Raw genomic sequence first — 23,319 nt, forward strand, 5'->3', positions numbered from 1 at the left:
ACTGTTCTTGCTAACTGGAATGTGTCAGCCAGGAGGTGGATTTTGTGCATAAAATACAAAGAACAACGAGGCTTGGGGCTGCATGATTTGGGCAAGGTCCCCCTGCAGCTGCCAGGTAGCAATACAGACTTTCTTTGATTACTAGAGACTGAGCAGTCAGGACACTAGGGCTCTTGAATTCCTTGGGCTGAGCACTGAGAACTGATAGTTCTTATGGGGTACAACATCCTGAGAAGTTCCAGGGCCCCAGGAATGTCTGCTATCTCTTCTTCGGTCAATCTAGAGACTTCTGATACCTCCACCCTATGTGGGAAACTACGGAAGATCATCTGAATCTGTCCCTTCCAGAGGTGAGTCTGATTATGGCATCTTCTGAATAAGACATTTAGGAAAATCTACATGCACTCCTAATTCCAGTGTCTGGGATCCTGAGAGACATCACTGGATCCCCTGGTTCCCGTCTGTGTGGTGGCCACCCCTGGCTGTCTTAATCGTTGCATGTCTGTGTGCCTCAGTGTGTTTCTGCCAGTTCTTTGGTTCGAGAGACACATCTAAAGAGGGAGGGGGAGTGAGCAATCTCAAGCCACCCTTGACGTGTGTGTTAAAACACTTCAAGGAGGGTTTTACAGTCTAGGACCGATATATTGATGGGTGACTTTCTCTGGTGTGAGATCCACACCCCTGGTTGAAGACCTGTGCCCCCTTGATGGGGACCTGAATCCTTTTGGCTCATCCAGGTCAACCAGAGAAACCCCAATTCTGTACCTGTTCTCTCAGCCACACTGGAGAAAAATTTACTCCCCAATTCCTGGGTCATGCCCAGGGTTGGTTAAATGGTCCCCGCAGCTTCCCTTCACCACCAGTGTGAAGCTCGTTCTTCTGCTCCCACTCCTTCTGTGCTCGTTCCTGGCTCTGACTGCTTCTCCATTGCTGCCCAGGTTCTTGTCTTTGCTCTGCTCCCTGCCTCACGTCCGTGTCTCCCTTGTCTTGATCCTAAGAGTGCCTCTGTGAGTCACCATTCTCTCTCCTTGCCCCACTTGCTGCTTCTTTCTCTGTACCCCTGCTCATGGTCCCCTGCCCAGGTCCTCATGTGGAGGTGGGAAGGGACCTGGCCCTTCACAGTCTGGCCCTTCAATGCATCCACAAGGACCCTTCTCCATCCGTTGTCTGTTATCTGTATGGTTGTGGAGCGTGCACAGGGAAGGGGAAAAGGCTCCCAGACCCCACACTCCCTTTGCTTCCTCCTGTGCCCACGCTGATGACAGAGGTACCAGGAAGAGGGAGACAGTTACTCCAGCTGTTCTGGGGTTGCAAGAGGAGGTACTTATCCCTACACCATAAAATATTTGTCAGCCCTTAGGGGGTCTTCCAAGTTGGCTGGGGACACAATCTCAGTAAGGTCTTCGGTTCATTTGGCATTCTAGAAGAGAAGAATTGTGGCTCAGAGGAGAGAGGACCTTGGAGTTGGGGAGGGGTAGACGGAATGTTTGAGGAAGGATGACGACATAGGCTGGTTTGGTAAAGACAGGTGGGTTTTGGTGAGGGGATGGATGGAGAGGGAGTTGTGATGAGCATGGGGTCCCCTCAGGACTGTGTGTCAACTGTGGTGGCTATGGGTAGGGGGTCTGCCTGGTGAGGGGGAGAGAGTCTCTCAGGGTAGCTGAGATCCCACTAACGCACAGCAGAAAAGAAGCGGTTAAGAAGGCCCCCTCTTTTTCCACCCACATTGGGCCAAGATGAGAGGCCTTTGGCTCAGGCACACAGTGATGGAGTTTGTATGTGTGGTGGGTGTAATCGCGTGCGTCAGTCTGCCAATCAGTGTGCCAGTACCTTGGGGTTTGTCTGCTTGTTTAGGAACTTCTAGTTTTAAGTGACACAAGCCAGGCGCAGAAGCTTTTCTTTTTTCTTTGTTTGTTTTTTATTGCTTTGCAGAAGGAGACCATTTCCTTCAAGCTAAAGGCTGATTCTGGGATTCTCCAGCCTTGACTCCCACCCGTGCCCCCTGCACCCCAGCTCTGTTGTTTCCTGTAGAGAGCTAGGCAGAGAGCAAGACAGGAAAGGGGCAATGTCTCTTGCCAGCTTCCCAGCTCTGCTCCTTCTTGCACCAAGAGACCAGCGGTGACCTCTCTCCTGGGTTTCTGCCTCCTTTCATCTTCCAGTCTCCTTTTCCAGACTCCCCTGTAGACTGTTTTTGGGGAAAAACACCCCGATTGTTGGTAAAAGGCCTCTAGCGAGGCATCTGTCCCCGAGTAACCTCCTCGTCCACCATGGCCTGAATGTCCTTGGCAGCCCTGAGGCCAGACTTGATGGCAGTGTCTAGCCAGCCGTGGGGCAGGCTGGTGTGCTCTCCAGCAAAGTGGATGCGACCCTCTGGCTGGGAGAGCTGCTTCAAATAATCCACAAATTGGTAGGGTGTGAACTCAGCAAAGGCGCCAATGGTGAGGGGGTCTAGAGACCCCCAGTGCTTGACCGTTGCTTTTGGGCACATGCGCTTTAGCTCCTCCTTGGGTATGTGGTGCACGGCAGCCAGATCATCCAGGATAATATTCACCACCTGGTCGGGCTTCATGGCAGCGAAGAAAAAAGAATCATCGCCCACAGTGTAAGAGGCCAGCAGCATGCCCTTGCCACCTGGCAGGCTGTGGCTGGGATAGATAATATAACGCGAGGGCCGGTCTGTGATGGAGTTGCCTCCCCGGATGCCATCCTGTTCCCAGAAGCATTCGTTGCACACGAAAACCACCTTGGTGGCACTGGTATAATGCACGGAGCGCAGGGCGTGTGTTTTGTCTGGGGACAGGGGTGGCTGGAAGGTGATGAGGCGTGTGGCTTTGGCGGAGGCTGAGTTGATGACGTAGTCAGCAGTGAGTTTGCGCAGTGGGAAGATGGGCTCACCGGTGCGGTACAAAACTTCAACCTTCGACCCGTTTCTCACTACTGCTTCTACTCTGGATCTCAGACGGATGGTGCCAGACTTCAGGCTAGCACTGAAGCCATTGGGGAGTTGGTCAAAGCCACCGGTGATCTCTGAAAATCTGCAGGGGTGGAGAGGGGATGATGAGGCGGGAGACACTGCCAGGTCGTGTATCCCAGTACTGGCCATTCCTCTGGTCTGAAAAGGGAAGAACCTATCCCCCTGCTCCCTCGTGCGAGACACTTTATACACATCACCTTCATGAACATACACCCCTGTGTCACGCGGGCATTGTTACTTGAGTGCCCCCTATATGGTAAATACCCAATAAACCAGTGCTAGGGACTGGGTTCTTCCTGGCCCCAAATCAGCCTTACTCATCAGTTCTGGAGAAGATGTTAAGACTCGTTAGGGACTCCAGGAGGGACTTGTGGTAGCCAGGGTCCTCGTTCAACAAATCCCCGATCATCTTGGTTGCTCCTTTGCTCAGCTCTCCTTCCTTCACCAGAAAAGCCTGCGCGGAGGGGCAGCATAGATCCAAGGATGGATTAGAGGGTCTAGCATGTAGGGAAGCTTTAGCAGGGTTAGATGGGGGTTTGAGGAAGACAAAGGTTTTGGCAGTAGGAAGAAGGCATTCTGTAGACAGGATGCTGCCCCAGGGCCTTGGCTGAGCACAGAGGCTGTCACTCCACCTCCATCTCCTGCGGCCTCTTGTTTCACTTACCTTGGTAGAATAAGAGTCATAAAGGGACATCAGTTGGCTGCAGTTGGATGTCTTCACATCTTGTTTGATCTGCAGAAAGGAGGAGAGATATTCATCAAGCCGGGCTTCCAGGTGACCAGGACATCTAGGCTGCTGTTGACAAGGTCACAGGGCGACAAATGCTTCACATGCTTTGAGATTAGAGACCAGGTTCTTGGGATGTCCCCTGGAGAGGCTGGAAAAAGCCGGGAAGGGGCAGTTCGCAGAACTCCTGGACACTGCTCCGTCCCTTCATTTAAAGACACTCGTGCTTTTGTTGAGACAGGGTCTTACACAGCCTAGGCAGGCTTCAAACTCACTGTATACCTGAGGCTGTTCTTCAATTCTAGATCCTCCTGCTTCTATCTCCCAAGTACTGGGATTAAAAGCTTGTACTACCACACCTGACTTGAAACAAAAGACCTGTTCAAGATGAAAATTTAAGGTGAATATTCAGTTGGTAGAACACTTGCTGTGCAAGACTGAGGACTTGAGCCCTATTCCCCAGTATCCATGTAAAAGTAGGATGTGTTGGAGCTGGGGCAATGGCTCAGTGGTTAAGAGTACTGAGTGTTCTTTCAGAGGACTTGGGTTCAAATCCCAGCATACACATAGCAGCTCACACCTGTCTGTAACTTCAGTTCCAGGGGACCTGACACCCTCACACAGACATACATCTAGGCCAAACACCAATGCACATCAAAATTTTAAAAAGTCATGGTGTGGTATCACATGACTGTAATGCCAGTGTTGTGAAGGTAGAAACAGCAAGATCCCTGGGGCTTGCTGGTCAGCATTCTAGCAGAATTGGTAAGCTCAGTTCAATGAAAAACTCTGCCCAAAATAAAACAAAATAAATAAGGTGGGAAGCAATTGAAGAAGACAGCTGATGTTGACCATTGGCTTTGACACAAATATGCACACGCACCCATGTTTACCTAAACATGTACATACACGCATGCACGGGCACATGCGTACACACACAGACACCCAGGCACAGCCGCTGTAAGGTAAAGACTTTCACTGTCATCTAGGGAGACTGCTGATTCACTACCGAGGGCTGCCTAATCTAGTTGCCCCTTTCTTTACACTGCTGCTGACCAAGTCCTGTGTCCTAGATTGCTCAGAGACAGAAGAGAAGGGTTGAGGGTGGAGTTGAGGGTGGTGACATCGTTAACAGATGTGATAAGGCAGGAGGACCAATCATAAGAGTGTTGGGTGGGGTCAGGTGATCTGAGTGCAGGTACTGATTTGCTGTGTGACCTTAGGCACCACCCCTTTCCGTCTTGATCCCAGCTGGGAAAGGCAGCAGGTACCTTAATAACTGCTTGGTAGAAGAGGCTTTGGGCAGTTTTGTTCTTCTCTGTGGGGTCCGTGGGATAGCCCAAGATCTCCGGGTTAGCTTCGACTTCCCAGGCACGATAACGCCGTCCATTGAATAGGTACCAGGTGTTGTTATCATGCTGGATGAACTTATTCAGCTTCAGGCCAAACTTCTTGACATAGGCGTGGGTTAGCCTTGAGACAGAGACAGGCTAATAACATCCTTGTTCCTTCTGGTCCCTTATTAGAAACGATTCCGGTCTAATTAGGGTAACCTGGTGCCTAGGAAGCTCAAACTAACTACTTGTTCAATTGTAATCTCATTTAATGTTGTGGGCATTAGCTCCCCACCTCCCAGGGCTGTGGAGGGTGGGAAGGTCACTGAATTAAGGCCCTTTTGGAAATCTCAGCTAATAGTACTCAAAAGTATAGACAGATGTCTTTTGTTTCAGACAGCATTTGAGATCCCACCATGCAATTCTAGGTAAATTGGAGGCCGTATTTAATGACTCCTAATTTGGGCTGATGCAGTTGTTTGTGTTTTCGATGGTTTGGAGGGTGAGCGTGGGTTCAATTTATATTAAAGGCAATCAGGAAAAGAAAAAGAGAAGAGAAATGTCTGTAGAGATAGGGTCTAGAGCAAAGTTAGTGCTCAACAAATGGTAGATATTAATAGTAACGTTATAATTTCTCAGCTTGCTTTGATATAACTGACAAATACGAAACTGCCCATATTTACACGCTACAGTTTAATGAGTTGGCAGCAATGATTGTAATTGTCCATTTGGGATCTACCACTTCCTGTGAGCACAGCTTTCTGTGACCACAGTTTTCTCTCTGACGTGGGAGTTGAGTATCAGCCCTGACTTATTGGGTTGGATGGCATGCCACAGTGAGTCTGAAAGATCTTAGACATGATGGCAGCAGGGTCCCTCTGCCTTCCCCCTCATTCCCACTATACCCCCTTTGCTCCTTCTTTTGTACAGGACTTACCTGTGGCTTTCTGGAATTCGCATTGGTCCTAATTCGAAGTACCAGCCTTCCGTCTTGTTTCTGACTGTGACCACCCGACCTCCGATGTGGTTACTGGCCTCCAAGATGGTGACCTGGAGTTCAGAGAAGCTGCTCTCATTCTTTCTTCCCATCCCACTTATCACCTCCAAATAGCTGTAGGCTCTGACTTGAAGGCCATGAACATGCAGGATAACCTCATTGGGGCTGTTTGCTCCAAGGGTCCTGAGTGATTTCCTTGCAAAGTCTTCACTCTTTGCTCCATAAGGACATGAATGGCAGCTGACAACGATTAAGGGCCAGGGGGGCAGAGACTGGTAGACACCTGTAGTTGTGCCTCATTCCCTGTCAGGCCACTCACTCCTTTTCTCCCCAAGGAGGCAAATTGGAGGCTTATGATCAAGGCCTTTCAAGATCTTCTTACCTTGTGACCAGCATCTTGGAGGGTTTTCGCTGCCGTTAGGCCTGCTAAGCCAGCTCCTATTACCACCACACTCTTGGGCAGTGGGGAGACATGGAGCCCATTCTGAGCTATGAGGAGGAAGGTCTCGTAATCAGGGCCCTGGAAGCACCTGAAAAGGTCCTCGTAGAAGGCAAGGCAGTTGGAGATGGATAGCAGGATCCCCAAAATAAAGATCCCTGCGGGCAGAGAAAACAAGAGTGTGGCCTTTCTGGTGCCCAGGCTCTGGGACCTGTTTATCCAGCATAAATTTACTGTGGGAGCGGGCGAAGGGCAGTAAGGTGAGGGCAAAGCCTGGCAAGTGTGTGGCTGGAGATCCGGATATTTGGCATTACGTCTATATGAAGGCAATTGTGTTGATTTGTCTGATTAATGTGTGATTGTTGAAATAGGAGCGGCAGGGCTGCGTCCCCGGCACCCGGCCGCCCGCATGGCTAGTTTATACCCAGAAATAATTACACGGAAACTGTATTCTTTCAAACATTGCCTGGCCCGGCTAGGTCCAGTTTCTTATTGGCTAGCTCTTACATATTGTTCTAACCCATTTCTAATATTCTGTGTAGCCCATGAGCTGGCTTACCAGAGAGGATCTTAACCTGCATCTGTCTGGAGTGGGAGCATCATGGCGACTCCTCCTCTAACCTTCTTTCTCCCAGAATTCTCTTCTGTATACTCCGCCTACCTAATTTTCTATCCAATAAAATGGGCCAAGGCAGTTTCTTTATTAGTAAGAAATCATTCCCACATCATTTCCCCTTTTTCCGTTTAAACAAAAAAGAAAGGCTTTAACTTTAGCATAGTAAAATTACATATAACAAAACAGTTATCAAGTAAGAATTACAGTTACAATATTTATATCTATTTTATCTCTTATCATAACTAAGGAAAACTATAACTATTTATTCTTCAACTCCATCAAAGACTCCAGAAGGATATAATATTATCTAAGTAAACAAGAAATAAGAAAACTCTAGAAATGACAGAGACATCTCGCTGCCTGGACAGTCACCCAAAGTTCCTCTGTACCGTTGGGGCATCCATCTTCGGCCTACAGGCCCATGGTATCCAGAGACATTTCCATGAAGCAGGAAATTTCAAAGACAGTTCAGTCATTTTCTGCTGTGTCCTGCAGAATGTCTCGCAGACTCTTTCATGAATCAGGAACCCCGAAAGACCATCTCACCTTTAGGCAAGTTCAGCAGTCCTCTCTCTGAGGGTTCTCTGTGTCCAGTTTATGCAACAGTCCAGGCAAGAGCAGTTTCTTGCCCAAATGACTATCCAACTCCATAAGGATCCTCTTCGATGCCCATCTTCCTCTTGAAGTAGCTGGTGCTGCCAGGAGCAGACGTGTCTCCTTGTCATGAAAAGTCCTAAGTTATTAAAATATTTTAAATGCCATATTCTGCAGTCTTTGAAAGATATGAAGAATGCCTATCTAACTGAAATATATCTCTATATATCTAGAAAATCTAATTAACATGACTACAAGCTTAACTATTAGCGATGATTATCCATTAACAACCTATATTTCCTAATTATACATTACATTTTTAAATGAACTACACAATCACAATACCTTAATCAAGATCAAAAATACATATACATATAACAAAATTGACCTTAAAATCCATACCAATGCAAATTATTCATATCTATATCATATCCCCCTTTAAATGTAAAAGAACATTTATAAACAATATTTGGGAACATGGGCGTAGTTTTTTCTCTCCAAACTGCTTCCTGCTGAATAGGGGCGTCGTTAATTAGGTCGTTCATGATATAACCTGTGTGCTAGTTTCATCTCAGTTGGCAATTGAGCGAAGCAATTTTTTGAGGGTGTTCACAGCAACCTTTCAGGAGGGCGTGGTCTATCATACCAAATCGGAATAGATGCAATCCACAGGGTCTCATCCTCTGCAAAAACAAAAGAAGACCCTCTCCAAAGCATCATATCCTTAGACCCAAATTCTGAAATCATAATACCCTCATGAAATCCATTTTGGTTTAGCTTGGCAGCCCATATAATGAAATGTCTCTCTGTACTTAGCTCCTTCACAGTCAAAAATTTTAAAGAAAACACAATGTACATAATCCAGACTCTCTGTGAATTTTCCATTTTTACGTGGCTTATTTTTCTTTATTTCTCTTAATCTATAACTATCTGTACTTCTGTACTCTGTCTCTTTAAAGACTTTACCCTTTTTCTTTTTAAGACATTAACTTTATTCTTTATATTCTTTTTCTTCTCTTTCCCAAGCCTACGTACATTTATCCAACAGTGTCTGAATCTGTTTTATTGTGAATCTGTAATTTTTTTACTATCCAGGAGCATTTCTTAAAATGTTAAGCATTTCTTAAAAACTTAAGTTGCACCATGTACAGGTAATACGGTACTGCCTGTGTCCTGCCCAGTCTAAACCTTAACTGCACGGTTTTAAGGTAATTACGGTAGTTCCTGCCTGAGATCAGCACAGTTCAGCATGGAGCAGCCGCTCCTGCCTCAGAGTCATTTGGTGCTTCTGAGCTGAGCACAGTTCCAGGCACACAGCAGTTCACATTGGAGCCGCAATCAGCAGTTTAATTCTGAGACTGAGTGTGCAGCACAGAAACTCTTTTCATCCAAGTTACAGCCAAATCTGACACGCAGAGCACTGCGCAGTCTGAAAACGCGTCTCTGTATGGCGGCAGGAATCCGCCATGCTCTTCCGCCTGCCTAAGCCTGATTCTGCCTTCTGCCCAGGTGCAGGCGGGGAGCGCTGAGCCATCTGCACGGTCTCAGAGCACTCTCCTCCGATCCCAAGCGGGAACACAAACATCCAGTCCCATAAAAGCCTTGAAATGCTTTAAAGCCAGAGTTCACGCTGGCAGTACAGCACCAGGAAGCCGTGCTTTAAAATGACGCAGCTTTTTTTCTCTGCTGTTGTTGCTGAATCAGGAATCTCTCTACAGCACGCCACCAACAAAACAGCAAAAATCTGTGTTAAACTCTCTCTCCCTTATTTTTAAGCCTTCTCAGGTTTTTAAGTGGATTTAGCCCATCACATCTGGGCGCCATCTGTTGAAATAGGAGCGGCAGGGCTGCGTCCCCGGCACCCGGCCGCCCGCATGGCTAGTTTATACCCAGAAATAATTACACGGAAACTGTATTCTTTCAAACATTGCCTGGCCCGGCTAGGTCCAGTTTCTTATTGGCTAGCTCTTACATATTGTTCTAACCCATTTCTAATATTCTGTGTAGCCCATGAGCTGGCTTACCAGAGAGGATCTTAACCTGCGTCTGTCTGGAGCGGGAGAATCATGGTGACTCCTTGACTCAGCTTCTTTTTCCCAGAATTCTCTTCTGTTTACTCCACCTACCTAATTTTCTGTCCTATGAGGGCCGAGGCAGTTTCTTTATTATTAACCAATGAAAGCAACAGATAAGATACAAGACCCACCTCCATCATGTGATTGTGAACACAGCTTGCATGCTGGAAGCTCGTGGGTGTGGGAGGTTCACAGCTGACTATACGTGTATCTGCTCCTGATAGGGAGTGTGATGTTGTGCTTACCTATGAGTGTGTAAAGGACTGGGGTGGTGTATAACTGTCAAGTTTGTGGGTAGGAGGGTGGTTGCAGTTTGTTCTTACTTTATATGACTGCGGAGTTCATGGCTGTACGTGAGGGATGCGTTTGTGGAATGGTGTGGTTGTTCTGAGTGTGTATGAATCCACGGGAAAGTGAGACGCACTGAGCTGGAGTGGGAGTTGGGCTGGATTTGAGAGTGATTGAGGAGGATGAGATGTCCAAGAAGGTGGAGGCTTGTGTGGGGTCTGGAGGTGAAGCTGTGTGGGGAAGAGAGTGAGCAAGCAAGTGAGAGGGAGGGAGGGGTGTGTGTACGTGTGAGAAGGCGAGCGTGAGAGGGAGGAAGGCTCAGGTCCCTGAGTGGGGAGTGAGAAGTGACCTACGGGAAACACGCGGTCCCTGTGTTTTCTCCAGCCTCATCTTTGGTTTCTCCAGGCCTCCCAGGTATTTAGTGTGATATCAAGGTTAGATCTCATCGCTCAGATAGTTGGTGACCACCTTGTAGTGAGCCTTGAGTGACTTGATTTCCTTTTTCACAGTTAGCTAGTCTTGTCTGATATGAAGGGCCATGGGCTTTCCTCAGTGTCACCTGCTCTTAAGTGGACCGGACAAGGACTGTAACTCTGAGCTTCCCCCAGAAGCTGAGTTTCGAGAGCCCCCTGTGTTTGGTCTTTGCAATGTCAAGGCAACTGAAGCTCCTCAAAGGAAGAGGATTTTTAGGGGCTACTAGCTAAGGAGGTCCATTAGACCCTTCCCAACACCCAGACAGCCTTCTGCTGGGACAGCTTACTAGAAAAGAGGAGCAACATCACCAAGCCAAGGGAGAGAACCCTTAAGCCTCCATCCCTCTCTCCACCCCACAGATCTTCCTTAACCTTCTTCTCCAGTCTCCAGCCCTTACAGTTTCCCCTGAGGACTTGTTTCTTGGCCCCTCCGTCCTTTCATTTGAATGGACCCAACCCTTAGACCCATCCTCCACATCCTTCTCCATTAAACTCATTTTCATGCCCCTGATCCATCCTCAGGCCCTGCTGAAGCTGAATCCCTGTCTCAGTTCTTACTCTCTTTATTCTTATATGACCCTCGGCTGAGATCTATGCCCCACCCGTTGACCCATGTCCCTCTCCCCTCCAGCACCTATGCCTATCTCAGTGTCTAACACTTCTTTGCTCAGTCTTTTCCAGACCTGGAAGAGGTCCCCACTTACCACTCATCTTGACCATGGTCCTGAAACTCTTGCTGAGCTCTGAGCAGCTCATCCTCTCTTTATGAAGGAACAGCACCACTCTGGCAATATTTGGCCCGTATCCCGCCAGCCCGCCTCTGGCCTGACTGACTCAGCCAAGGAAGGTGGCCCTGCACTAAGGCCTGACCTGTCAGGTGAGATGACAATGATAATTGATGCCACCCTCCCCTCATCTTTTTCATCCCACCTTCCACAGTCTTCTCTCCTAGGAAAAGCCCCGTCTCCCAGCCCATCCCTCCTGTTGCTAAGGACCAGAAGGGGAACGGGAGTAGGTAGACCATTCTAAACTTGCTGTATTACCCTGGGAAGGGGTGAGGACTGGCTTAGACATCGGTCTATGAACTTACGGCACAGACCAGAGCCCCTGACTACCCCCACTATGGAGTGCCTGCTTTCCCACTGCTGGTCCACTATGACCCTTTGTTCTGATATTTGTTTGAAATAGGGATCTGGCCATGAGCTCCTGTGCAAGGGTCATGCTTTTCTTGTCCCCCCCCCCCCAAGGGTCCCTGGTAGGTAGACAGGTAGGCAGGAGTCTCTGGCCTGACCCATTTGCAGAGGAGAACATTTTCTGTCTCTTCCCCTAAGACCTCCAGGGCTTCCTTAGACACAGTGTACTTCTCTGGCAATGGACTTCCTTCCCATAAGGAATTGAGCCAGGTAGCTGTTCTGCCAAGATTAGCTTTTGTTCACAGACTGGCTGGCAAGGGAAATGAACAGAAAGTCTGAACCCAACCAGCAGCATGGGGCTTGGGAGAGGGCAGGAGTGGGGGTAGATAGGGCACACAGTATCCAGGGCCCAAGACTGGGATCCTGGCACCAGGAGTAGTACGGGGGAAGGGTAGTAGCAATAGAATCGACAGAACTGGGTTTGAGTCCTGATTTGTCCTGGCAGAGTTTATGTGACTTGCGATACAGAACTGATACCTTTCTGAGCTTGGGTTTTCTTCTTTGAGACACAGGCCAACAATACTTTCTTCCTAAGAATTTGAGTTGAGGTTTATTATTATTATTTTTGCCTTGTTTTTCAAGACAGAGCTTCTTTGTATATAGTCTTGGCTGTTTTGGAATTCACTCTATAGACCAGGCTAGCCTCGAACTCAGAGATCTGCCTCTGTTCCACAAGTGTTGGGATTAAAGTGTGTGTCACTACCACCCAGCATTTTTTTTAAAGAAGTGTTTTGTTGTATAGATTAGGATAACTTTGAACTCCAAATCCTTCTACCTCAGCTTGGATTATGTCACCATATGCCTCATACCCGTTTCTAGGCTGACCTGAGAGGATGTGTGGAGTGTAACTGTCTTCTTTAGGTTTGCCATGAGCATTGCCATCTTGAAGCAGAGCAGGTATGGTGATTTGGGAAGACCTTGCCCACAGGCAAGTCCATAGAATAATCAGACAATGCTAAGTCTAGGATAACCTAATTACCCTATTATAACTGCAATATCCTGTTGTAACTATTATGTAGTTAGTAGCTAAGTCCTGGATAATGAGGCTGCTAACACTTTCTGTGGAAGGAGGTTGTGTGTGTGTGTGTGTGTTTCTCTAGTCCTTCATTTGAGAGTCCGGTCACAATTCCCTCCCGACCCAGCTGCACAGGATCTTGAGGATGGTAGGATTTATAAGAGGCAGAAGGTTGAGTTGGGGTGGGACTTTCGTGGTAGAGCAACCCATGAGTCACCCATGTTCCTGGAAGCAAATCTTTACTTCAGCAGTGTATGAAGAATCTAGCATAGCACCTTGGGAGTGTGAAATGCTATCTTTCTATGGTTTTGATTTCCATTTTCCCGGTGGCTACTGATGAGGAGTATTGTCTTAGGGTTTCTATTGCTGTAAAGAAACACCATGATCAGGGCAACACTTTTTTTTTTAATTCACTATTATTATTTCTTATTTTAATTCTTTGAAAGATTAGTTAATTAATTTATTTTACATCCCAACCACAGCCTCCCTTCCTCCCTCCCCTCCTCCTGCCCCCATCCACTCCTCCTCTGTATTGGGCTAGCCGTTTCTGTGGTCCCTGACCCCTATGACCCTACAAATCCCTCCTCCTTCTCCTCAGCAGGACTCCCTGAACTTGACCCAGTGTTGGCTGGATCATGGCAACTCTTACAAAGGAAAATATTTAATTGGGGGTGGCTTACAATTTCAGAGGTTTAGTTTACTGTCTTCATTGTAGGCAGACATGGCGGCATGCAGGCAGATAAGGTGCTGGAGAGGGAGTTGAGAGTTCTCCATCCTGCTCTGCAGATAGCAGGAGCAGCTGCGTTTCACACTAGAGATAGATAGCTTGAGCAAAGGAGGCCTCAGAGCCCGCCTTCAAAGTGACACAAGGCCACACCAACTCCAACAAGCCATAGCTCCTAATAGTGTACACTCCCCACGGGGGCCGTTTTCTTTCAAGCCGCCACACCTTTCTTTTACATGCATATTGGTCAGTCATATATGCTCTTCAGAGAAATGTTTATTCAGGTCATTTATCCATCTTGCCAATGAGTTCTCTCTCTCTAAATTCTTGAGCTTTAAAGTTTTGTTCTTGAATATTTGTTTTATATTATGTGCATACCTATTTTGCCTGTCTGTGCACCACATGTGTGCAGCGTGGAGGCCAGAAGAGGGTCTGATCCCTTGGGACTGCAGATGTCTACGAGTGCCCACGTAGATGCCGGAAACTGAACCTGGGTCTCTGGAAGAGCAGCAGTGCTCTTAATCACTTAATCCTCAACCCTGGGCTTTAAGGCTTTGAAAGCTATATTGTAGATACAACCTTAGTCAGATATTTTATGTGAAAATGTTTTTACGTGCATTTGTACTATCACTTTCTTTTTTCTTTTCCGATATTTTATTTTATTTTTTCACCAATTCTTTGACAATTTCATACAATGTATTTTGATCATATTCGCCCTCACCTCCTCCTCTGAGCTTTTCCCAGATCCATCCCCACCTTTCTAACTCCCCAACTTTGTGTCCTCCCTTAAAACATTTTATTTACTACCCATCGACTCCACAGCAAACTCTTATTATACTTGTAGGTAACAGCAGATCATCCCCTGAAGTGCGATCAAGCTGCCAGGTCCAGGCTGGCTTTGTAGATGCGGTTGAAACCGAACTCCTGATTTTCCTGTCTCCATCTCCCAGGGGCTGGAATTACAGGCTTGTGACGCCACACCTGGTTGAATTTTCTTGATGGTATTCTTTGTCTTATAAAGGTTTCTACTTTGATAAAGTTCAATTAATTTTTTTCTCGTGTTACTTTTGGAGTAGATCTAAGAAATGATTGCCTGACCCAAGAACATGAAAATTTAATTTTATGTTTTGCCCTAAAAGTGTCATTTAGGTCTTTGATTCATTTTGAAATAATTTTCTGTATTATACTGGGCAGGGCCCAGTTTTCTTCTAGCACACGGGTATCCATTCATCTCAGTGCTATTTTTGAAAACACTATTCTTTCTTCATTGAACAATCTCTGTGTTCCTGCTGAAAACTAATTGACAATAAATTTTAAGACTATGTCTGGACTGTCAATTCTAATCTGTCACATTACTTTAGCGGTAGATTTTATAATTGAAAAACAAGAGGTCTCCAGCTATATTCTTACCTCTCAAGGTTGTTTGACCCATTCTGAGTTCCTTGACTATTCTAAAGAAAACTAGCAGCTAGGGTTATAATAGAAGTGCATTGATTGAGTCTTCTGATTAATCAGTTTAAGACATATTGACATCTTAACAACGTGAAGCCAGGGCTGGAGAGATGGTTAGCCGTTCAGAGTATGTACTGACCGGGAGGTGATGGCGCACACCTTTAATCCCAGCGCTTGGGAGGCACAGGCAGGCGGACCTCTGAGTTTGAGGCCAGCCTGATCTACAGAGTTAGTATGGGGACAGCCAAGGCTATACAGAGAAACCCTGTCTCAAAAAACAAACAAACAAAAAATAGTATATACTGCTCTTGCCGAGTTCAGTTTGAAGCACCCGTGTTGGGTGGCTTACAACTGCTTGTAACTCCAGCTCCAGGAGATCTGAAGCCCTCTTCTGTGCCGCTCACTGCGCCCCTGTGTCTGCGCTCTGTGCTCTGGCACCCAGTTACCGAGTTTCGGGCAAGGGGCTGGAGGTTGAAGACACAGATGCAGAGACAGACTGACACACGCAGCTCCCAAACGATGGTTCAGAAAGCCCATCTTTAGTACCACCATGTAGACTTAAATACACTGCAGTCAATGGTCAACCTCTGACCCTCTAACTAGGCACAGCTTCTAGTAACTTATATTAGAAGGTTCTAGGAGGGAAAAGCAACTGAAGGCCAGGACTCATTAATCCCAACCCTTTTGGACTCTATGAGCACCAGCAACCACAAGCTCACATGCTATCTCTTATATACACATACTTAAAAATAAAACAAACCTTTAGAAAGACAACTCAAAGTCTGACACATGAACTTTAAAATTTCTAAAGTGGCTACATACGCATCGTAAACTCAGTGGTATCTGACTCTTTAGGTCACAGAGCTGGCATGCGCAGCAAGTACACACCATCAGATGTCAGTGTGCGTTCTAGATGACCACAAGTAGTCCCTGAAAGCCAGAGCAGGTTGCACGAGGAAGTGGTCCAAGTGCTACTTTCTCCTCCACAGTCTGAACTTAGTCTCCCTGGTGAGTTCTTTGTGATTGGCTGAGTAGGAACACATGCATGCTGGTGACAGATGGTTCTATGTGATGTGCCTGCTCTACTTGCAAGTTGATAGCTAGAACACCATGTGCCTTTCTGGAACATGTCCGAGGACAATGGTGAAGAGAAACCCTCTGGGGGACAGGCCACTAAGCAGGGTATTTGCTTGTACCTTTGACTTAGAAGAATAAGCAGTGTACAGGGAAAAGTCTATATTGGTTAATGCCCACTGGCCATGAGTTGGCTGGATGCGTGGCCAGATAGTCCGGGACTTGGATAGAACTCGATTAGATATTTTGTGAGCGTGAGTATGGGGAGAGATCTGTGGATAACCATCCTTGAACTGAAGAAAATTAAAAAACAATGTGTCTCAACTGAATGTTCACAACTCTAGGATCCTCATAGTTTCCTGCTACCCCCTTTGTCTTTCTCTAGACACTAACCCAGAAAAGCCTTCTGAAGTGTTCATCTTACCAAAGTCGGCTGACTCTCAATGAGGCCTTGTCAGCTTGGGTCCAGTAGAGCATCCCTGGTTGTTAGAATTGCAGTTAGCTTTTAGCTTTGCCTTTCTCAAGGCTTAGCACTTCTCTGGAGTCTGTGGGCTTGTCTTATTGAGAAAGGAAGCTCTCGAGTCTCTCTTATTCCTCAGGCTGACCTCTGGGCTGGCAGCCCCATGCCCAAGGCCCAAGGTGGAGTGGGAACGGCTCTCAGCAGCAGGAGACATTTTGGTCCGAGTTCCTGTACAGCCATTATTATAAACTTAGTAATTAAGCTTAATATGTACTTTGTAGAGTCACCCTTGACTCAGGAGGCAAGTAGCCAGGTTTTGTTGATGTTCCCATCGTCTAGTTGCATGATCTTTGCCAGATTGCTCCTCTCTTCTGGATTCAATTGTCTGAAAAGCAGGCAGGTGGAACCACTCTGGACTATTCTGAGGTATTTCTGATATTTAAAAATCAAGGTGGTTAAACATTTCATCCTGTCTACAACTCTAGATTGCTTCTTTCCTGAGTCAAGTGACTCCAACTCTCTGAGCCTCAGTTTCTTCATTTGTCTAAGGTGAGATGAATCATATTCTGGATTGGACTGCCCTGTAAGAAATGGAGTGAGGCAGAGGCAGCCTGAACTTATATAGAGTTTGAGGCCAGCCTGGTCTATCTAGTGAGTTGCAGGCTACATAGTGAGACTGCCTCAAAAGAAAGTTAGTGCTGGAGTGGGGGTTAGTGACGTGTAGGAAGAGTTAGGTTAGTGCTGGAAAGGATTCGGCCTGGCTTCTTCCCTCCCTCCCTCCGTCCCTCCCCCTCCCCTTTCCCTTTTTTCTTCCCTCCTTCCTTTCCTCTCTCTCCCTCCATTCTTTTCTTTCTTTGAATTTGAATTGTTCCCAAATTCTGTAGTATAAATACACCTATAGTGATCATAGTCAAGGCCTTATCATTCTATTCTTGAATGTGTTTGCGCTTTGACTCATTACCAAACAAACCCAGTAGACCAAACATCTGTCAGCACACACACACAGACTAAGTATTCAAATAATAATTGGCATAGAAAGAGTTTTGAGCATTTAGTGTCACCGAGTTTTTAATTAATCAATTAATATCCTTTCTGGGGGAAGGGACAGCCCTGGCTGGCCTGGAACTCCCTTTGTAGACCAGGTTGACCTTGAACTCATAGAGATCCTTCTGCCTCTCTGCCTCCTGACTGCTGGGAGTTTCATGATTTTTTTTTTTTTGCATTGTTTATTTTTTGTTAGTTGGTTGTTAGTTCTAGGGATCAAAGCTAGGGCTCAGGCATTTTAGTTGAGGGCTTTGTCTCTGCGTCACATTTCCAGGCACACAACCTTTGTTTTTATTGTAGTTTATTGAAATATTGTTTTATAATTTCTAAATTGTTATCAGTTGTTCTGGTGGTCTGACTTGGAAGGGCCTTATGGTTCAACCTCTTACTAAATAGTTGGAAAATAGAGCACAGGCAGATCTGGGCTGGCTGTTCATAGTCTGGGCTGGCTGTTCATAGAATGTTGGCCTGCATGTATGCCAGGGTGCTTGGTTGTCACATTTAACCCTCCCAGCAATCACAGAGGGTAGAGGTTGCTATCAACACTTCAAAGACGAAACAACTGAGTCAGAATAACAGGGGGTTTAAGAGAACACGCAACAGAACTTTCTAGATCCAAATTCTGCCTTTGCATCTGTGAGTCTCTGGGGGATCACTTTATGGGGTGATACCCATAACCTCTAGACGTTTCTTGCCAGAACCTGATTCAGGGCCTGGCATAAGGTTGGCAGACTCTTAATTATCACAAGAGAGACTGTGTAAGTAGGTATTTTATAGATGGAGAATGAAGGGCTCGTATTTGCTTAGGAGAGTTCAGGAAGGAATGGAAGTGTGAGTCAAACATGATCTAACGGGCACCATAGAGCTTAGGTACTCAAGGAGAAATCAGAACAAAGATTTAAGTCTTTGGTATGTCCACCAGTGTTCAGGTTCCTTCTCCTTTGCTCTGAGTAGCTCATATCCCACAAGCAGGCTGGAAAAGGAAATAGGTCACCAACCCTCCCTCTGTGGCTTGATTTTGTCTCTGTCCCCAGAGGCCTCTTTTTTTTTTTTTTTTTTAGTGTTCTTGTTGATAGTATTTGTGGAATGCCATCTTGGCACAGGGGTGGGATGGGTGAGTGGAGGCAGGGCTTGTAGAACCTCAGTCGCCTGGCCCACTGGAGGAGGCTGAGATGGCTATCTGCTTTGTCACATCCCTTTGGGTAAGGCCTTCAGGGGCAGCACTGGCTTACTCTCTGGAAGAAGTCAGAGGCCCTGAATTCTCACAAACCTTGTGGCTGTTCTGGAGAAAAAGCTGCCTGGAATCCTGATTCTCTGGACTTGGCTGCCCAAGGGGCTTCCTGATCAGATCCTTGGTTGCCCATGGGGCTTCCTGATCTGATCCTTTCCGGTTAAGAGCCACCCAGTAACAGTGCTGTGGCCTCGCTAGGTGAGGTGACTTCTCATCTTTAGGCTGTTGGCAAGACCTAGGTATCTGTTTGACTGGGGGTCAGCAGTAGCTAGGACACTGCACCCAGGTTTTTTGTGTCTACACGATAACCACTCTCCACAGTCCCTTTGTTCATTTCCTGCTCCTTCCCAGCTGGCCATCAGGCAGCCTGCTCCCATTGCTTCCTCCTTCCTTCCTCCAGTAATTGTTTATTGAGAATTCCAGTATGTTGCCAGATTGGCAACAGTCATAATTCCCAGACTCAATTTTCCACTGATTTCGCCTGCCTTTCCAATCCAGCTGCATGGGCTGGCACATTCAAGTATGAGAGCAGATGGAGGTCATCTTAGGATGAGATGTACTTTGGGCCTCTCATCCCACGCCTCTCACCTAGGAAGGTCTTGGTCCAGTTTTGTGTGCCTCTGCTTCCAATTCTACGAAGGCTGTGATCCCATAGTTTTCCATGTGACCTCAGAGATCTCTGGGTTATCTAGCCTCTGGTCCCTGCCCATCCAGGCAGTGTCAGGCATGGACTTACTTTCATGGCAGAGGCCTCAAGTTGGTCAGCCACTCCAACAATTCTTGCATTTTGCAGACAGGATGAACTGTAGGTCAAGTGTTTTGTGGCTGGGTTGGTGTCCCAGTCCCACTACTGGAAGACTTGCCTGGTCACATATCCTCTATTGGATATGAAGCACTAGGAATCTCCCCTAGGGTCACCCTCATGGATTCCAGGAAGCTTCCATGTGCTGGGGTTTCCACATGGCCCCTCCCCAAAGTCCTCCAATTCCAGTTGTCTCTCCCAGTGCTTTCTCTTCCATTCCTCTTATCCATCCCACATTTGATCCCTCCTCTATCCATCCCCACCTGTGTCCAGTCCATCCACAAAATTTATTCTATTTTCCCTTCCCAGGGAGATCCATGCATCCTCTGTTGAGCTCTCCTGTTACTTAGCCTCCCCAGCTCCAGACTTGATGTGCAATAGGCCTCCAGAACTTTTTCTTTCCTTTAAGATTCTCCAGTTTTCCATATAAGTTTTCTAATCAGGGTGTTGATTTTTCCAAAACAAACAAACTCCCTAAATAGAAGCTTTTGGATTTGATTGGAAGTATACCAAAGTTACCAATCACTTTTTCATCATTATCTTGTTTATGACATGTTCCATCATTTGTAGAGGTCTTCAATAATTTATCTAAAGCTTTTTTCTCTACAAGTCTTTTTTTTAATNAAGAGATGTGGGAGGAAAAGGAGTATTTAACAAGCTTCTTATGCAGGACCTCACAGGGGGACTGCAGGGCCTGGCTCAAGAAGATAAAGTCACACTGGGAAGAAATGCTGGAGTCTACAGGTAGCTTGGAAGAAGCTTTCTAGACATGAGGTGTGTGTGTGTGTGTGTGTGTATGTGTGTGTGTGTGTGTGTGTGTGTGTGTGTGAGTGAGAGAGACAGAGAGGGAGAGGGAGAGGGAGAGGGAGAGAGAGAGAGAGAGAGAGAGAGAGAGAGAGAGAGAGTAGGTGCTGCTGCTGTGAAAGTGAGGAAGTCAGAGAACAACTTCCGTGGAGATAGATTTCTCCTTTCTCATTTATGTGGGTTCTGAAGATTGGATTCAGAGGTCAGTATTACATGGTAAGTGCCCTTGCCTGCTGGATCAGCACACTAGCCCATTTTTATTATTTTATTTTTTAAATTTAATGGTGAATTCTTTTTACTTATAGACACTCACTTATTAATTTCAATTCTTTGTGTTCATTTTCCCACCTACACCATCACAGAATCTACAGATGATGACTTTCTTTTTTCATTTCTAACATTTAACATTTTATTTCTTTCTATTGACTTATTTCACTGGGTAAGAACTCTTATGGAAAGGGAATTCATGTTTCATCATTCATTTCAACATTTATTGTCATCTTTTTTGATGAGAGACAATTGTGATCACATCAAGAGAGCATCAGATGCCCTGCAACCAAAGATACAGATGGTTGTCATCTGTCATGTGGGTGCTGGGAATTGAACCCAGGTCCTCTGGAAGAGCAGTCAGTGCTCTTAACCATGGAACCATCTCTCTAGTCCTGAGTTCAACTAATCCTGTATTTTCTAGTTTTCCAACACGCTTATATGAATAATTGTGTATTGTTTTTGTAATGTTCTTGTCATTTTCTGATATCAAATTTATTTTGTCACATGGAATGAATTGTTTTCAATATTTTTCCTATTCCTTGGGAAATGTGTTATGATGAACAGTTTTTTTTCTTTAAGCATGGGAAGAATTTACTAAACTACCGATGAGTTTTCTTTTATGAAAGTTTAAACTTACAGTCTTATTTTAAATGCAGCACTAGGATCTTCTGACTTCTCTTTCTCTGTGTCAGTTTTGGCAATGTGTGTTTTGTGAGGACACCTTTCTCTTTCATTTACACTTCCCAGCTTACCAGAAGAAAGCTTTTTTTTTTTAAAAAAAAAACTTTATTTATTGTTATTTTATGTGCGTTGGTGTTTTGCCTGTATGTATGCCTGTATGAGGGTGTTTGATGCCCTGGGACCAGAGAGTTGTGAGCTGCCGTGTGAATGCTGAGTATTGAACCTTGGTCTTCTGGAAGAGCAGTTGGTGCTTTTAATTGCTGAGTCATCTTTCCAGTCCCTACCTAAAGCTTTTTGTAGCATTTAATTCATCTTTTAAATGACTGCAAGATCTGTGGTATTGTTTCATTTTTCATCCTTGATGTTGGCAAGTTTAATTTACTTTTTTGGTTGGTATTTGTTGACTATTTCAAGGAAGCACTTAGAAACATTTAAAATCATGAAAGATTGTTTATAATTTTGAATTACAGGACATAAAAATGAATATGAAATATCCATAGGTAAAATTATTTGACTTTAGAACACACGAACATGGGTATAAAAAGAGACACAGGACACATGCTTAAGCTAGAAGTGACTAAAGGGGCTAGCCAGGTATAATGGTGTGTGCTTGTGACACCAAACTTGGGAGCCTGAGGTGGGAGTATTCTGAACTTGAAGACTATCTGGGAAACATGGTGGGACTCTTATCTCAAAAACACAACAAAACTCAAGATACACAAGGCCTTTGAATACAACTTTGAATTGAGCACCCTTCAGTTGAGTACTCTGCTTAAAGCTTGTTTTCTTCTTGACAAACGGGCTTTTGGTCAAGAAACTGCCCATGCATCGACCCCTACTGACAAAATGCATGATGTCAGGACAGGACAAGCAGGCTACAAGAAAAAAGACTGTCAAATCTTGCCAAGAAGGTAAGATGGTTTTGAAAAATTTCCTGCCTCTGAAAATGGTCTGTCCGTTACTCTAGGTCTTTGCCAAAGTTGGTTGCTCCAACGTTGCAAATGAGACTTTGGGTGATTGCCCAGGTAGCCAGTTGTCTCTGTCATCTATTACACATTTTAGAAGGTGCTTGATTGCACTTCCTGTTTACTCAAGTAATATTATTTCCCTTCTCAGGTCTTTGATGGGGTTGAAGACTAGATAGTTGTAGTTACTTTCCTCTCATGACTTGGCCAAGTTATTTCTAATACAAGACTTAGACTCCTTAGGATAGGAAAGTTATTGAAACATTTATCACACATTTCTTGCTTGATTGTTTATGCTGGTTGTAATTCTAATTTTTATACTTGATATTTGTTCTTATTGTATATAATTTTGTATTAGGGTTAAAACTCTCTTATTTAAACAAAACGGAGAGATGCTGTAGCCTTTAAGTAGCCTTTAAGTTATCAGCCCACTTGAACGTGGTCTCATACTAAAAACACATAGGTAAAGCTTCTGGCTGCTGGATTCAGTTCCTGTTCCCTGTTTGTGAAGAGGATTGTGATCTGTGAGCCTACCCCTAAATAAATAACCCTTTATTATACTCATTTCTGAGCTAGTGTGGGATTTCTTTTTAGCATTATTCTTCACTAGATTTTCTTTTAACTACATTAATAAACCACATCCTGCTCCTTTTAAACAAAACACTGCAATAAAGCAATTAAAGTACTCACTAGCACAATGATCACATGTGCTCACTTATAAGTGGTTTTTAAACTTAAAGCAAAGAAAACCAGCCCACAAATCACAATCCCAGAGAACCTAGACAACAATGAGGACCCTAAGAGAGACATACATAGATCTACTCTACATGGGAAGTAGAAAAAGACAAGATCTCCTGAGTAAATTGGGAGCATGGAGACCTTGAGGGAGGGTTGAGGGGAGGGGAGAGACAGGAAGGGGAGCAGAGAAAAATGTAGAGCTCAATAAAAATCGATAAGAAACAGCACTCATTAACTTTTCTTACTGCAAGGACAGAAAATTTAATTATAGTAGTTTTCAAGAATATAAAACACTCTGCAGACACCTGCCAGCCCCTTCCTGTGGCCACGTCATTTTACGGCTTGTCAT

General features: G+C 45.4%; 1 protein-coding gene across 1 annotated transcript; it reads right to left on the reverse strand.

Moving 5' to 3' along the window:
- Positions 1 to 2,227: 2,227 nt before the first annotated feature.
- On the reverse strand, positions 2,228 to 11,273 carry LOC126513079 (L-amino-acid oxidase-like). The gene is made up of 7 exons (XM_050161236.1): positions 11,222 to 11,273; positions 6,415 to 6,629; positions 5,973 to 6,085; positions 4,973 to 5,174; positions 3,639 to 3,707; positions 3,292 to 3,428; positions 2,228 to 3,035 (listed from the first exon to the last, which is right to left on the reverse strand). The coding sequence occupies exons 1-7, from the start codon at positions 11,271 to 11,273 to the stop codon at positions 2,228 to 2,230; spliced, it is 1,596 nt and encodes a 531-aa protein (XP_050017193.1).
- Between the last annotated feature and the right edge of the window lie 12,046 nt (positions 11,274 to 23,319).

This window comes from Alexandromys fortis, unplaced genomic scaffold (assembly GCF_014885135.2).
Source record: "Alexandromys fortis isolate MF-2015 unplaced genomic scaffold, M_Fortis_MF-2015_v1.1 scaffold_122, whole genome shotgun sequence".
Taxonomy (NCBI): Eukaryota; Metazoa; Chordata; class Mammalia; order Rodentia; family Cricetidae; genus Alexandromys; species Alexandromys fortis.

Bases quoted from the DNA above. Each gene is read 5' to 3' on its own strand.
- LOC126513079 (XM_050161236.1), bottom strand. From the start codon at position 11,273: ATGAGCTGCTCAGAGCTCAGCAAGAGTTTCAGGACCATGGTCAAGATG. The intron at 6,086-6,414 runs GTAAGAAGATCT...TCTGAACTCCAG, and splicing joins TCCAAGATGCTGGTCACAAG to GTCACCATCTTGGAGGCCAG. The intron at 3,429-3,638 runs GTAAGTGAAACA...CCCTCCGCGCAG, and splicing joins ATGACTCTTATTCTACCAAG to GCTTTTCTGGTGAAGGAAGG.